We start from the raw sequence: 15806 nt of genomic DNA, 5'->3' as shown, positions 1-15806 counted from the left end.
CTTTGGGTTTCAAAGAGAGACATGGCATGCCACAGGACTGAAGTGGCTCCTTTGTTGGAGCCTCCACCCAAGTACTTTCCCACTTAGAATGGAAGCTGAGAGAGATTCCTCACACACATCTATACTACATTAAATTGTAATGTCGTATTAGGGGATATAGTTTAACAATTACATAGGAAAACTCCTGCTAATGCTAGCTGCTCATGGTTTGTTAGTAGTTGCTCCCTTCCACTATTTTAGCCACATTCCCTGACAATGTTCTCAAGGCACAAATTTTGACACGCAACATGAAAAACATTCCCCCTGTTTAATAGAAAGATTAGGGCTTAACATCCCCTCAACTGCCAGGTTATTAGGCACAAAGCTCGGGTTGGGCAAGGATGGGGAAGAAATTGTGCTATGTCTGTCTTGAATTTTGCCTTAACCAATTTAGGGAAATCGTAGAAGACCTAAACCTAGACAGGCAGAAGGGGATCTGAACGGTCACCCTCCCTAATATGAGGTCACTTCGCATGGCCTCAATTTCACAATGTTTACTATTACGAGGAGGAAATGAGAGAGAAATTATCACTGTTTGCATTATAAAAAAAGTAACTTTGATGATGTGTTATTTCACCCAACTTTCTTAATATTTGGTACAAGCTACATTTAGCAATACAAAGCAATAAATATATTCATTCCTCAATTTTTCCTTCTATTTGCTCTTTTTTTCCAGTTATCAATTTTCTGCAGTAAAAGTAGCATAAGTCTGATAAAAAAAATTGTCAATTTCATTCAGCACTGTAGTATGCAAAACACTGTGTCCTTTTTCTTGGGATTCAACCAGATCTCTCTTCACTTCACAAATGAAGAGAAAGTCAAGATTGCAGTTGGAGTGATTAAATTTACACTTTGGTATCACAAGCTGGAACAAGTGATCATTCACTATTATTTGCACTCTTTTTGTGTGTTAAATGACATAATAGAGACATAATTTTTTGTGGCCACAATGTTAGCAAACACCATATCCACTGAGGTAAGAAAAGCCAACAGCAAAATGGTATAACTGCAACAATTACTGATCACAGTCCTAATGTATGGCTTTAATTCTGAACCAAATTTGACTATTTTTAACTTTAAAATATGAAATCTGCAAAGAATCTGGTTTTTCATAGTACAAACACTGAATTTCAAAATAAAATTCACAACTCTGTGTATTCCACTTAAGATTTACTGAAATAGCTGCAGTCTCTCTGAATAAATAAAAGAAAATGAAATTGATAATTTAATGTGTATAACCATGAAGCACAATTACTAAGCATGCCCCAGCCAATTTTGTGAAACAATTGTTGGCACTTTTTAAAAAATGGTCAATTTTCTACACACATTTCATAAATGACTGCTTACATACCTGAAGTTTTTCAGGCAACCTCCAAGCTCCACTATGAGCAGAAAACCCACTACTTCCTGTAGACATTATGCTGTCAGGAGTGCGACAGCCATACGGTAGAAAGTTGGGTGGAGTATGCGAATCGTAATCACTGGAAGCAATGGGACCTGCACCCAGAGTTGCGCGCCTTGCTATGATTTCAGCTGGAGTCAAGCGCCTCACTGCTGCTTCCAGGTCTGCAGCACCAGGTACACCAGGAACACCAGTACGTGGAGCACCACTGTAATTAGGTGGGGAAATAAATCCCAAGTTTGGTTTGACTCAGTTTTTCAGACAAATAGCTTCTAACAATAGCTCAAATTCAGCAATAACATGAGTGACTTACTAAATTTAAAATATTGTTTATACAATTATCTACCACTGAAGTAACTTTATTCCTTAGTTTAAATCAGGATGCAATTTTTTAGTATTCCCCAGAAATTTGCTCATTTCTTACAATTTATATACCTTGTGCTTAATTATGTTTTAACTTACGTGCAGGCCATGAAAGTATAAGGGCACATACTGGACTTTAAAAAATTATTACTTCCTTCTATAATTTATATATGTGATTATTGTATTATACTTTTACCTTGCGAAAATGTAAACACCACAAGTGACATGAATCAGTCGCAAGTGTACACGCTTATGTATTCATAATCACACCACAAGTTACAAGAAATGGGTGGGTGGGTGGGGGGGGGTGGGGGGGGGGTGGGGGGGGGAGAGAGAGAGAGAGAGAGAGAGAGAGAGAGAGAGAGAGAGAGAGAGAGAGAGAGAGAGAGAGATCTTGCTTAACATCCCATATAATAATTATTTTGTTTGGCTCAATGGCCTAATACAAGTCTTTCCATTGGACACCGTTTAGAACATATGTTGCTTCTGGTGATTCTTCACATCACAGAGGTGAATACTAGATTATAAGCAAACTGAAAAAACCACAGCATATTGGCTATCAGGCACACGCTTTACCATTAAACCATTACATCCCATCAACATCATGGTCTTAAGTAATGTAACACATGGCTCAGATTGGGCAAAGATCCTCTCTCGTATCTATTTTATCTTGTTACTCTGCCCCTGTGCCTTACATTTTACTGCATTTGCTTTTAATAATGATCTACCAATTATTGAAATCTCATGATTATTGGTACTCTGAATTGTAAATCCTAGCTATTATCCCATTTGTTACTGTTAGTAACAATGTTTTATGTTCACTTCAAATAGAAAGGGAAGTTAAAACTATGCACCAGATGAGCACTTCTATGCTTGTTATAAGTACTCCTGGTGCTGTTATTTCAGCTGAAACGAAGGTGGTCACTTTGTAACACTTTAACTTACAATAGGAATATGTGGAACAAAAATTTTGGTCATGCACATGATTAAAGTGGGGGCGGAAGGGAGGGGGGAGAAAATCAATTTCATCTTTGCAGCATAAAGTGAATGGAATATCTTTTTTGATTTATTTTTTAGTTCGAAATCAGAAGTCATAAGAAGTACTTGATTTTGGATTACTGTCTTGGAAAAATTAAGTTGTTTGCAGATTAAGAAACTCTGGAACAACAAACATGTATGTCAACCCCTGTAATCGGTGTGCTGTGCCTTATATCACTTACACTATACCAGTAAATAAGTTAGAACTTACGGGTAACTCTCCTCCGTGTCTGTGGTAGCAAGTGAGCTGTCGTAGTCACTGTGCGCTGTTCCAACACTATCCAAACTAGGGAAAGCACTGCTGCTGCTGTAGTACCGAGATGACTGCAAGTGTGATGCAGCACTAGCAGGAGGTGCAAATGCACTGACACGTGGACCCGATGACATTGTTGTTGATGTACTCATCAGCAATGACTGGGATCGTGGTACGTGCAGTGGGCTGTCACTACTGGAATTGGAGTTCCGTGATGCACATCGCACAGTCTCAAAAACTTTTCTGTAGCTCGCCCTGCATCAAATGACAACAACCGGAATAGCAACATTTAATGATAACACAATGATAAACAATGGGCACAGTTTACTGTAAAATTTCACAGAATACATAATACAACTGTCATTTGTCATTAAAACATCTACAGTATCTTTCATCAAATACAATATTCTTGCTTCGTAAAAAGTTTGGCTTCAAAATTTGATTCCTCACCAAAAGTAGCTCTTCACCAATGGTACCACTGTCACTGTAGCTGCACTGGTTTCGCTTAATGCAATCGTTCTGTCTACTACTTATACAGATTTCACTCAAACAGCAATAAAAATAATTCACATTAAATAAAGCTATCTTTGTCATGTAATGATGGCACTACAAGGGGAGTTTTATTCTAACTTGAAGTTCAACAGGTCCCAACCTTTCTGAAGTACCTTGTAGCTTGTGTTATAAAAACCAACTGACACAAGCTTGCACAAACTATCTTATACTTTCAATATACCACTAGAACAAATACTGAGCAAGAAACAGGTTCTCATGCATCTTAAACTGATTTAAAACATCTATTTAAGATATCCAACAGTGTGCAGTAGCATATATTGAATACTGAATTAAGTTTAACTGTACTCACCCTCTATCATTGCCAATGCCCGAGTCTGTGGACAACTCTGAATAAAGTGAAGTCTCGAGCAACTCTGAAGCGAGAGAATCTGGCTGTGGAGTCCCAGTGGAAAACAGTGGGCCACCTCCACAGCCACGCACAGTGGGCTGTCCACGCTTCCGCTGCTTCCGCAGCTGTTCTTGGGTCTCTCGCAGAAGTGCAACCACTTCATTGTAACGATCTTTGCTGTCAGCTAATTCTGATGCCAACTCTGCCTGTACTTCACGACTCACAGTCAACTGTGTTGTCAGCGTCTCATTTTCAGCTCCCAACTGCCAAAAGTGTAACAAATAGTTTTCAGACATGTTTTTCGTAAGTATACAATGCTACAATTATGAGCTGTAAGCTTCCTCATGTCATTAAGAATGAAAATTTACAATTGAAGGGCAGCAAGCACCTTTTAGTAGAATCACCAAGGGGAAAAAAAAGAGCGATATGCAAAGGGAGTAAAAGTTTTACAACCTGAATCACAAACTATCATTGTTACGAATATTGAATATCAGTGGATGAATACTGACCTTAAGAAGCTTCTGCTCTGCATCAGCCAGTTTTGCAGTGAGGCTAGCTATCTGGTCTTGCTGCAGCCTGTTTTCATCTTTACAGCGATCTAGTTCTTCTGACAGCCCCTCCACCTCCATGCTACTGTTCGCTGAAACACAAGAAGTCAAACCTCAATGACTAAGAACATTATCATAGAACATCCAATAAACCAATTAAGATAATTTTTCTTGTACGTAAACATGTCAACTGTACAATCTCACCTAGTTGCTGTGCGATATCCTGCACGAGCCTCTGCTCAGCTGACTCACATTCTGCCGTATCGGATGCTAACTGGCTAGCCTCTCTGCGTAGTTGCTTATTCTCCTCTTCCAAGGAACCAATGCGTCGCTGCATAAGTTCCACATTGATGCAGCGTAACGATGTAGGTGTTCCTACAATGTAAATATGTTAATGATTAAAGTTCATATTTGGATGCTTCGTGCAAGATATTGTGGGAGACTTTACCACTTACCACCTTCAGAGCCTGATTCATCAACATCATTGGTGAGTATCTGGATGAGTTCTGTTTTCTTGACAAGCTCATGACTCAACTGAGTCAGCTTTTCATTAGCTGCTTTTAGTTCAGCTTCGAGAGAAGCAACATTTGTCTCTAGCTTCTGATTGTGTGCAAGAAGTTCTTTTCCAATGCGAGCTGTCAGTTCCAGGTCCTTTTCTTTCTGTACACAAACCACACAGGCATTTATGATGATGTATGACCCACAGAAATCATGACAGTGCAATGATAGGTATACTAATCACAAGCATATTATCTGTGTCACAATAAATGTTTAAAATGCATTCAGCATTTGGTGTCAGTGACAATTTCCTCAGAGTGTCAATTAACTCTCCAAATATACTGATATTCTCAATACTGAAACAAGCTGAAACAATTTTGAAATTTTTGTTTTCTTTCTGGTATTTTACTTCGTCAAGAAGCCTAGCTCCTAAGTGGGAAACTAACTAAAAAATAGTGTAAAACAATAATTAAAACATGTTTGAAAAGACAGCAACATTTTCAATGTGCATATCATCTAATTTTTGCTATGGAAGGAAGTAAAGCCTACCTCTTCTAGAAGCCTGGTAACTGCTTCTATGTCATTGTAGGTCTTGGTCATTTGGCTCACACGGTTGCTGCATAGAACTGTAACAAAAGAAAGACATAACTCAACAACAAATAAACAACAGAAAATTATGGACTGAAGAAACTAATGCACTGCAGACCAACAACACTGCAAGAAAATATGTATTAAGAAATTAATAAGCAATGACAAACGTCACTGCACCAAATTAAAGTGTGGTTCTCACAATCTTTACAATATGCATTGAATGAGCAGTCTTAATGCCTCACTGCCTTGCTCTACATTCTAATCATTGGAGGGATGAAGGAGTCTGATCAAAGGGTGGAACACCATCAGTTCCCGTGACGATTTGGGCAAGACGTGACAGCAGATTCCACTAGATCTTTGAGTTAAATGTGATGTCAGGCAGTCTTACGTTGTGAACCATGACAGATAGTCTACTGCTGCTCCTGTTCGTTATATTACGATAAATGCAAAACAATGTTCAGGTGTTTTATTGTGCTCATCTCTTGACCTGTGATACTCGAAATAAATGAGGATCCCTAAGAATGCAAATAAAGATGATATCATAAAATGCAGTTTGATAATATCTCCCAATTTCCACTAACATTAGCTCTCTCTCTCTCTCTCTCTCTCTCTCTCTCTCTCTCTCTCTCTCTCTCTCTCGTTCTGGACTGGTGGTGTGACTGGAACAATCTTTAAACAGGAGTTTAAAGAGGAGAAAAGAATAGGTTTTGCAACCATAAAAGAAATAAGAACATGGAAAGTACCGAAACAAATACTTTAAAACTAATTCAAAGTGAAAGCAGGTTAAAATATGCCATTGGTTTCATGAATGTGAAATGCTATATTTCATTCCCTCCAGATTATTATAAATAAGGGATATTTACATTCTGATGACATTCTGTCACAATCAGTACAACGAACTGGCCTATCTGTTTGCTCCATTTTCTCCTCGACAATTTAATCTAAAAGAAATATAGGCACAATTCTAAAAAGGGAAACAATGGTGACTGACTATTGTGTGACTACCACATTCAGCGGCCTAATATTCAGAAATTCCACAGTCTAAGTATTACAGTACGATACATTTCTGCATGCTGCACCTTTAGTTGTCAGAAAGAAATTGAGGAAAATAAGAATTTGCTTATCATTCAGTAGGCAACAGTGATGTAAACAATCATTTTTCTGTGAAGCTACTAGGAAATAATCTATACATCAAATTCTAACAACGGTGGCAAAAAAAAAAGCATGAAAACCATATAATATTACGCAATATACACTCACAGTCAATCCGCTGAGTTAAAGTGCGTCTCATGGATAGAAGCTGCTCTGCTGAATCTGTGCGAACGTTCAAGGTGATTCCGAGACAACAAAATTAATCCGTCACGCAATTTACAATAAAGCCGATTTTGGGCCTAGTCCAGGAGCATATTTTCTCGCTGGAATAAACGTCTCTCGAATATGTGTGTGTGTGTGTGTGTGTGTGTGTGTGTGCGCGCGCGTGTGTGTGTGTGTGTCCGATATTCTGTCTCAGTACCCTCACGCGTCAAATATATACTATGAAACATTTAATTATTGCTTCAAGAGTTTACAAGTGTCTGCTGCAAACTACTGAAGTCAAAGACGTTCTAGTCGCCGGCAAGAATATATTGGAGTTCTGTCTGCTCTTAGGCGTCAGGCGTATGTTTGTATATTACGTCGCGGTCCAAGCATCACTGTCGGATGCTGGCGCAGCACCCCATGTATCGATCCCGCGCCACGCCGTCTGCCCGCACTCTTGCGCCTGCGTCGCCACGTGTCCTCTACCCGTTGCTACTGGCAACTGCGCCCACCCGCCCTCCAACAGGACAGTCAAAACAAACGACGACATTTCTTCCGCGCGACCGCCCACAGCTTCTAGATTTCCCGAAATGCAATAATATCATAAGGAAACTAGCGTCCGACGTAACTCAAAGAAGTGATATGGCCGTGGGCGTAAAGTGGCACGACTCGAAATTTGCCATTCTCGATAATTAAGTGGTTGAGTATGAGAACAACTACATTCAAAGGGAAGTATCCCTATAAGTAAGTACCCAATTTTTTTAAGGTAAATTACTCTGACATCTAAATGGTAAACGTATTTCATTGTTATACGTCCGTCCAAAAGGTTCCGAAACTGCTTTTATTCCCGGAGAATAAGTGACGTCAGCACAACAACATCGGTGGCAACTTGGCTGTACACAACAGATGCGCGTTCGACTGTTCAGTTGCGTGCAGGAACTGTTAATTAGTGAGCGTGAGGGGATGGTGTGTCAACGTTGTCACAAACCACAAAGGAGCAACGAACTGTTCATCTCTACATCAGGTATTCAAGGCATTTTCCAGAATGGTTTGAATAAGACAAGGGAGAGTGCAAAGTTTGTCCCACAGACCTTGACTCCTGAACAAAAACAACGAGCGGATGCCTGCCTCTATTGACAAACGCGAAACAACAGTTGTTCTCTGGAAGACGGTGTTATCAATACGAATCTACCACAAAAACATTATGTGACCAGTTCACATGAAGGATCACTGCTTTGACAACATAACATTAATGCCAATGTGACCCGCGAAATGAACATCATCCCAAAGAACTCCGACGTTTCACACGGTTCCCTACACAAGTGGGAAAAGACTGTCTTAACATCTGAAGTATTAAAATCGCAATCTTAATATCTCTCATTTTTTACTAATAGAATCTCGAAACCTTTTGTACTTTCATATTCTTATGTTAGTAATCCGAATATGAGTGGCACCTTTTTGGTACACCGATCTGAAATTATCCTCTACCATGAAATTCTGTGTGTCCACCGAATGATTCAAATACAATATTTTATTCATATAACAATAATGTTAGGATGACGTTAAAAATGTAGCTGTGGATTTGTGTGTGAAGCTAAAAAACTCAAATTGGATAGCAACAAAAATAACCTGCAAGAAATGCCGTATTAATGCTCAAGATGGAGGAACAGGAAATTAACTTGAAAACTTTTATTTAAATTTGATGCCATCTATTATTACTTACATCTGTCCATAAATAATGCAACAGATTTTCGCCGTCGATTTTGGTTCAGAAATTTATAATTTTGTTTGCGACCTCCCTAAATACCCCGCGACAACTCTCATTTCCCTTTAGATGGCAGCGCTGAAGCAAGTCTTCAAAATAGTGTCTGCAACTGAGGTCCATTAATACAAAGGGCACTTATTGACTTTCTTTTTGTGGAAAACCACACCATCGCAAATATTCACTGGGCTGTACAGAACGCCTACAGGCGGCGGGTATGTAAGTAGCAAAACGTCCGACATCAACGAAACAAGGCGAAGGAAATTTGTTACGCTGCTGTAGCGCCTTCAATTATGTAACGTGCGGACACTTCTTCCAGCGATCGACGAATAACAATCAACAATTAAACTTGACATCTGAGTTGGTAGTGCTGTCATGTCCACCAGTCGGCGTATTTCCAGGGTTGTCCCGCTGGGTTCCTCGAAACCTAACTGATGAGCATGAAGCGGAAAGAAGGAACATTTGTGTCTAACCTGCCTGCTCTTTATTGTGGATAATGGTGACGATTTCTCGTCGAACACTGTAAAGCAGATTCACCACTTCGAGCCTGAAACAAGACAGCAATCCATGGAGTGGCACAACAGTCTTCTTCAAATACGTAGTTAAAGAAGCAGCCTCAGCTGGCTAGTCTTCTGAGATTGGGAGGTTACTCTGCTTCACGTCCTACACCGTGGTCCAACTATCAACTCCGAAGCCTATTGAGAGACTCGTTGGAAATTGAAGAAATGACTACAGTGGGTTCGCAGCCGTAAAAACGAGCGCGTTTCGCAATAACGCCAAGGCCACAACCAATTCTATCATCCAGAAGCGATCACGAAATTTCGGTGGACTGTTCCTCATCCGCCCTACAGCCTCGATCTCGCGCCGCCTGACTTCCATTTCTTTGGCCCACTGAGGGACATACTCCTTGGGAAGCATTACAGCAATGACGGGGTACGTTACTGACGCTTCAAAAATTGGCTGAGACGCAGATAAGTTATCCCACACGCAACGTGAGACCATGAAATCGAAAGGCAATTAAGTTGAAAAACAGGGACTCAGGGATTTACAGTCAAAAAATTGCAGAACAATTGTTTCCATTTAATTCAGGAATACACAACCGTCTTGCATGGAGGAAAGTGTTGCATTACTTGTTGAACGATCCTCCATCTAATTTAAAAGGCTAATTTTTATTATTATTATTTTTTTTTCAAATGAGAAACTTGTTGCCTTTAGTGGTTACTTCGGTTTTGCATCCTTAATAACGAAGACATCATAAATTTTTTTTAAAAATTACCGTAAACATGTCAAAAAATTGCCATGTTAACAACAGTCTTTCGCGGGCACTTATTGACTTCCCATAGAACAGTAATCGACTTTACAGCGTGCGATTGAAACAAGGCGGTGTTACTCTACACTGTTTGTCAAATACTTGTGTAGCCATACCAAATGGCATTTCCCTCCGGTTTCGGCAATGTTAAATCTGAGGCTTAGCAGAAACGCAGACCATCACTGCTAGACACGCGTGAAAATTTGGTGATCAGTGAAAGATCAATAAAACGCTCCCCGGATAGAGTGAATGTACCCTCTTGCCGCCGCCCCTCTCCTCCCCTCTCCCTGTAGACACACATGGAAGGGTCGTTCTAGATCGCATATACAAATTACCTGCCAGATAACATCTGTGGCTGCCCGCAGGTGAAGCTGTATACCATACAGAGTTATACTGTTAGGAAAGTGTTATGAAGTACGCGGAAAGACTTAACACGATGAAGTGCTTACTAGCGGTTGACAAACATTAATGAATAGCGTAACATGTGTAAAACTCGAGAAGGGCCCATGTTCTATGCTCGAACTGCAGTCGACTTGACTCCCTTATTAACCTATAATATACTGTAGATACCTAGAACAAAAATTTGTTCAGGAAAGTAAAATTGTGGACTTCACAAAACGCAGAAACACCATGTAGCGTGAACACAATAGCGACGAATCACAACTAGAATCGATGTTAAGCAAGCAGATGGCCGATTCAGTGCAATCATAGGATACTAGGAAAAAGCAATCGTTTTACAAGAGAGAGTACTTACAAGAATACGACCAGACCTGTAATATTAAGTATATGTGACCCGTAGCAAATGATACTAGCAGGCGATATCGAATGTACACAAATCTTGGCAGCACAAATAGCGAAATGTTCGTTTGACCCTTGGCAAAGCGTCACGAAAATATTGCAAATCTGATGACAACGGAGACTTGAAGACAGACGCCAATTATCCCGCGAAAGCCTGCTTGCAATGCTTGAAGAAACAGTTTTAGGGAGAGAATCTAGAGACATACTACAGACTCCTAGTGATCGCACACTTGGCCCCTGCGAAGACAAGGTCAGTCTAGTTACAGCGAGCACTGAGGCGTGCACATATTTATTCGTCCCGCGCTCCATATGCGAATGGAAAGGGAAGAATCTCTAATGCGTGGTACAATGAGAAGTATATTTCGCCATCCACTTGACAGAAGTTCGAAGGATATGGGTGTAGATATGATTTGACAACACTACCAGTAATCAGTCATCGGAATCTGTAACGGCCGTGAAAACCTGCATGTATATCTGCAATAAGATTTAAGATGGGATGACCAACGTAAATCTAGATGTGATGGACGAAAGGCAGATCACTACCTTTAGACTAATTTTGAATTTTGTTCGTCTCTATAAACCTAGAAGCTGTAGACCGAACCCACCTAAGTGCACAATTACTGTATAATCGTAGTACTGCAGCTAATTTAAGCCTGTTTGAACCAACGCAGAGAACATTGAACCAGTTGCAAGACGTCTTACTATGAGACGTACAAAAAAGAGCAAAGAATTATCACAAAATAATCTATATGCTGGCGCAGCACCGCAAGAAATGGGCGAGGAATCTAGGTTATCTTCTGGCCAATTGAAAAATACAAGAAACCTCTTCGGAAGCGTGAAAGATTACACCCTTGACGAAGCGGCGCAGTCACGCATTGGACAGACACAACGCTGATTCTCTATACGTTGTACTGAACATGTTCGCAACGTAGAACTTTGCCTTCTAGGAAGATTAGCACTGGCTGAACACATCTTAAAGGAGCACACTTTCGATTTCGAGAGGGCGTCTATCTTACCAGCGAATGGTTTCTGAGAAGGTATTATTAAAGAGGCAATCGAAATACGAGCTACACCAAATTTCGTTAACGGAGCTAGAGAGAGGCTCTGGTCTCGGCGCTGCTTCGCAACATTCATTGGAAGAGCGACGACATTCTGCAGTGCTTGGACGGCGACTGGCGCTTACCACGTAAACCGTGTGCGCCGCCGCCATAACTACATAAGTAGGCACACTGCGAGACTGTAGCACTTCGCCAGAAGATGCATGGAGAGAAAATGCCCTCTGAAACGTCGCAGACATACTGCAGCAGATTGACGCGCCAAGAAACCCGACAATATTTAATTGCAGGTAATATTTTGTAGATCTTGACATCGCGAAATGCTCAGAGAACATAAAATAGCACTCAACGCCTGCAAGAAGCTGAAGCAAAGCTGTTGTCTTAATATGAAAGATATTCCTGGAACAAAAGTCTCCATTGTTATTTGATATTTAATCTTCGTTCCACGCCTTTTCTACAGACGAACCTGTGATGTCACCGCAGCCCGTCTCGTGTCCAGCTTCCGACGAAAGTGATTTTAGCTTACTAGCTTAACATTATACAAATTTCTTAGGCTGAAATACCGGACTGGTCCTGTGTCTTCAGGTAGCTAACAAATGCCTACTGTGCCTTTCACGAAATTTTCTGCCGCTAAACAACGGAGAGCAGTTAATTGTCATATAACACGTGCAAACCGTTTTTGCCTGGTGTAAGACAGCACATCGCACTACAAACCTTCACACCTGTGCGCAAAACAACAAACCCAGCGTCTCCTTGGAGCACTCCGTGTCCTCTGCGGCTCCAGCGGCAGATGCGAGGGTCGTAGGAGTGTAAGGGAGGTGGAAGGGGGGAGGAGAGGGGTGGGGCAGCGAGCAGCAGCTCTCACGTAGGCCAACCTGCACTCCACCCACGTTAGCAGCACTGCTACGCTAAGGAGCAGATTTTCACTACTAAAAATCTACGTTGTCACTGCAGCCAATGGGCCTTCATTTCCACAAACAAGGCACAACAACAAGAAGTGATAGCGCCCACTTTCGAACGCCTGTGGTTGTACTTGAAGACACCTCGCCGCTGTGGCCGAATTAAGAGATTTTTCGCACACAGCATACATATCATTTCCATGGGTAGTCACCTAGCACGAGCAACGAGGAGTTGTTCACCCGCTGCGACGACGAGGCAGGACAAACAAAAGCCGGCCACAGACAGATGACTCTCGAAAAACATGACACACTCTTGCTATTTACGTTCGTGTAGCGACCTGGTATATCTATTTCATTCGCTGAAATTTACTCATTTTGTATTTTCTGCATTGAAGCATAGTTACATGTAATTATTATATGTCCACGGTTTTCTAGCTAGTAATTTCCATAGATATCCTTAATTCAATTGTCACGACGTAACACCATTACTTCAACAAAAGGTGACTTCTGAGCAGCTCATAGCAATATGCCAACGCTACTTTAGTAAATATATAAATCTACACAATGAAAGGCACCAATTAGGTTTATTATTCAAATCAGTAATGACACTGCTGCAGTATTTATAAATAAAAGCATGGATTATGGTGAACGAAATTCAGTTCTGAACAATGGACGGGAGGAACAAATCATGTACGCGCAATTCTATTACACACTCGAGATTCCGAATTTGCAGTCAAGTTTGTCGGTGCTAAGTTTAAATGCATTATGAAATGATTTTCATGAACAGTATTCTCTATTCAGTTTTGGCCGCATATAAATGCAGCCGTTCTACCTCAAACGCTGGCAGCTATTGTAATACAGCGAGGACCGATAGTGGCATATAGTTGAACTTTCAATGTTAGATTAAATTGGAAGTTACTATTAACATGTGTTTTTGGGAGCACGACGTTTGATGGTTATGCCAGTACGTCAATGGGCGACACACTTACTTTTGGTGGTCAAGCTGCTGCGAGGTAAATCCACTTTGGGGTACATCTGATGGTAATATCGCTACGAGTGCAAATTGTATGCTTGGATGGATCACCATCGCGGATGAAAATAATCGAAGATGTAATTGTGAATATAAATAAATAGAATTCTGGTCATACTGTTGCACTGAAATTGTGATATGATGGTCTCATGGGGACACTAGCATTACTGTACGTCGCAACCATTTACAGAATGTGGAGCCAACGTGTCACCACCACATGATTCATTTGTTCTCAGCGCGTTTGCCTCATCTCTAGATGCAGTAACATAACAAATGCAAACCATTTACTGATTTCGCAGATCAGAAGAAGAGTCATAATTTTTTTTCCAGGATGGGGAGTAAAACGGTACCGAAAAGTATCAATAGAAACATTGTCAATTACAACGAAATTGGGTTAACATCATTCCATGGTGTACTGCGCCCTTAATGTAGAAACATCGTTAAGTGTCAAATGAGACACCACTGCGGCTCCAAAGAGTTCTCTGGATGGTATTAAGAAGACTGTCACTGTCACGTGGCGCTGTAGTTGTTACGGACTCTTGTCAGTTACAGCTGGGTTCTGTTTGTACAAGTTGAGCAAACAGCATCCCACATGAAACTGGTCCATCTTGTTACTGCTGTCTATTCGTGACCACCAACGCTGCCAAAGATGTGCGTGAGAACGCAAGCGCCACTGTTGTGGGACAGGGAGCTAGCGGAAGAAGGCACGCAACGGTAAAGCCACCGTGTACAATGCCTGGGCTGCTGGAGTTGCGGCAGGACAATGGCATGTAGAAGCGTGAGAGGCGGCATCCGATGGCACACCAAGGAAGGGGTCGCTTTCCCAGCGCACAGCACCAACATCACTCGGTCAAGGCGCGCGGCTGACTTATTCACTCACTCGCAGACATGCAAGCACTCGTAAACCACTTGCACGCCACAACAAAACGCTTAGCACGAAAAATATTACCACGAAATACGTTTTACACTCTCTAGAACGCAGGAGCATTTGACCTTCCAAGTACTAACGTACTATATCACGCCTGAGAAACCTACAAAAGATGCTCACTTACAGCAATGAATGTTCGTGTTGTGTTTAATCTTACATTAGCTCTTCAAATCTAGTAATGGGCATAACTAACTTTAAACATTTTCACCAGTTTGCGCGTCCAGCACTGTATGTGTAATATGCATTAAGTAATGGCATGTACATTCATTCCGCCCATTGTTCGCAATGCGCAGCAATTAAAGGTGTATCTCAGACGTCCCAACTACAAAAGAAACTGATGATTCCTTAAAGCGAGTATCGTGGCTACAAGTTTCATTTTTCTTTTTCGCATCCAGAAAGTGGAGTGTACATAGCCTTACGTCCTTGATGCAAATTAAAATTAGCTGATTATACTCTTAACCCTAAGCAGACGAAGTGAAACTGTCAACAATGTTACATGGGGGAGCGCAATTCAAGTTTCTTCTCGTTATACTGGCACTAGTTTGCAGTCAATTGGCCAACGGCAACAAAGAGACAGAAGGCAACATTTTTCCTCTTACTCCCTGGAACGAAGACCTGCGGACTGAGGTGCAGTTCTACCGGAGAATGGCTGCTGGCAGTGATAGCTCTTTGCGTGGGCGCCTTATCTCACACAGGTATTTTGCTGAGTGTTTACGACAAGCAAATAAACATTTCTAGAACTTTAAGGCCGCAAAAGATCTCTTATCGCGTCACAAGAGTCCACAGTTTCAATAACTGCTTTGAAACAACTGCGAAACTAAGCTTGTTGAACGCTTCAATAGCAACGCACAAGATAGCCGTTATCTAAGTATTTATTTTGGGACAGAAAGCACTTTAAGGATTTAGGTACAAACTGTAGTTCAAAGAATTCGAATAAAAGAAACGCTCCACACAGTTGCGTTGCCTTAATATAACTATTTTAATAGCATCATGGCACAACGTTTGTTTTCGTAGACGTAAAAAGTAATGTGTACGTAAAAAGGTAATCTTCACACAGCCCATAAGTTTTTCTACACAGCAATTTGCTTTATATTTA

General features: G+C 41.0%; 1 protein-coding gene across 6 annotated transcripts in view; it reads right to left on the bottom strand.

Annotated features, from left to right (window-relative positions):
- The window catches only part of LOC124606240 (trafficking kinesin-binding protein milt), a 363542-nt gene that overhangs the window by 7662 nt on the left and 340074 nt on the right, over positions 1 to 15806 (bottom strand). For 5 of the 6 annotated variants that reach the window (XM_047138217.1, XM_047138218.1, XM_047138223.1 and 2 more), the window contains 7 exons: positions 5592 to 5668; positions 5000 to 5204; positions 4749 to 4919; positions 4506 to 4636; positions 3958 to 4259; positions 3054 to 3350; positions 1391 to 1649 (listed from right to left, as the gene is read on the bottom strand). In XM_047138217.1, coding sequence (XP_046994173.1) covers positions 1391 to 1649; positions 3054 to 3350; positions 3958 to 4259; positions 4506 to 4636; positions 4749 to 4919; positions 5000 to 5204; positions 5592 to 5668 — 1442 coding nt within the window. Of the gene's footprint in view, positions 1 to 1390; positions 1650 to 3053; positions 3351 to 3957; positions 4260 to 4505; positions 4637 to 4748; positions 4920 to 4999; positions 5205 to 5591; positions 5669 to 6893; positions 6940 to 15806 lie in introns of those variants that run through there. The other variant, XM_047138231.1, reaches the window with a different exon arrangement.

The sequence above is a fragment of the Schistocerca americana genome, chromosome 1 (assembly GCF_021461395.2).
Source record: "Schistocerca americana isolate TAMUIC-IGC-003095 chromosome 1, iqSchAmer2.1, whole genome shotgun sequence".
Lineage (NCBI taxonomy): Eukaryota > Metazoa > Arthropoda > Insecta > Orthoptera > Acrididae > Schistocerca > Schistocerca americana.
The sequence above is the reverse complement of the archived record's forward strand: the minus strand, read 5'-3'. Positions and strand labels throughout refer to the sequence as shown.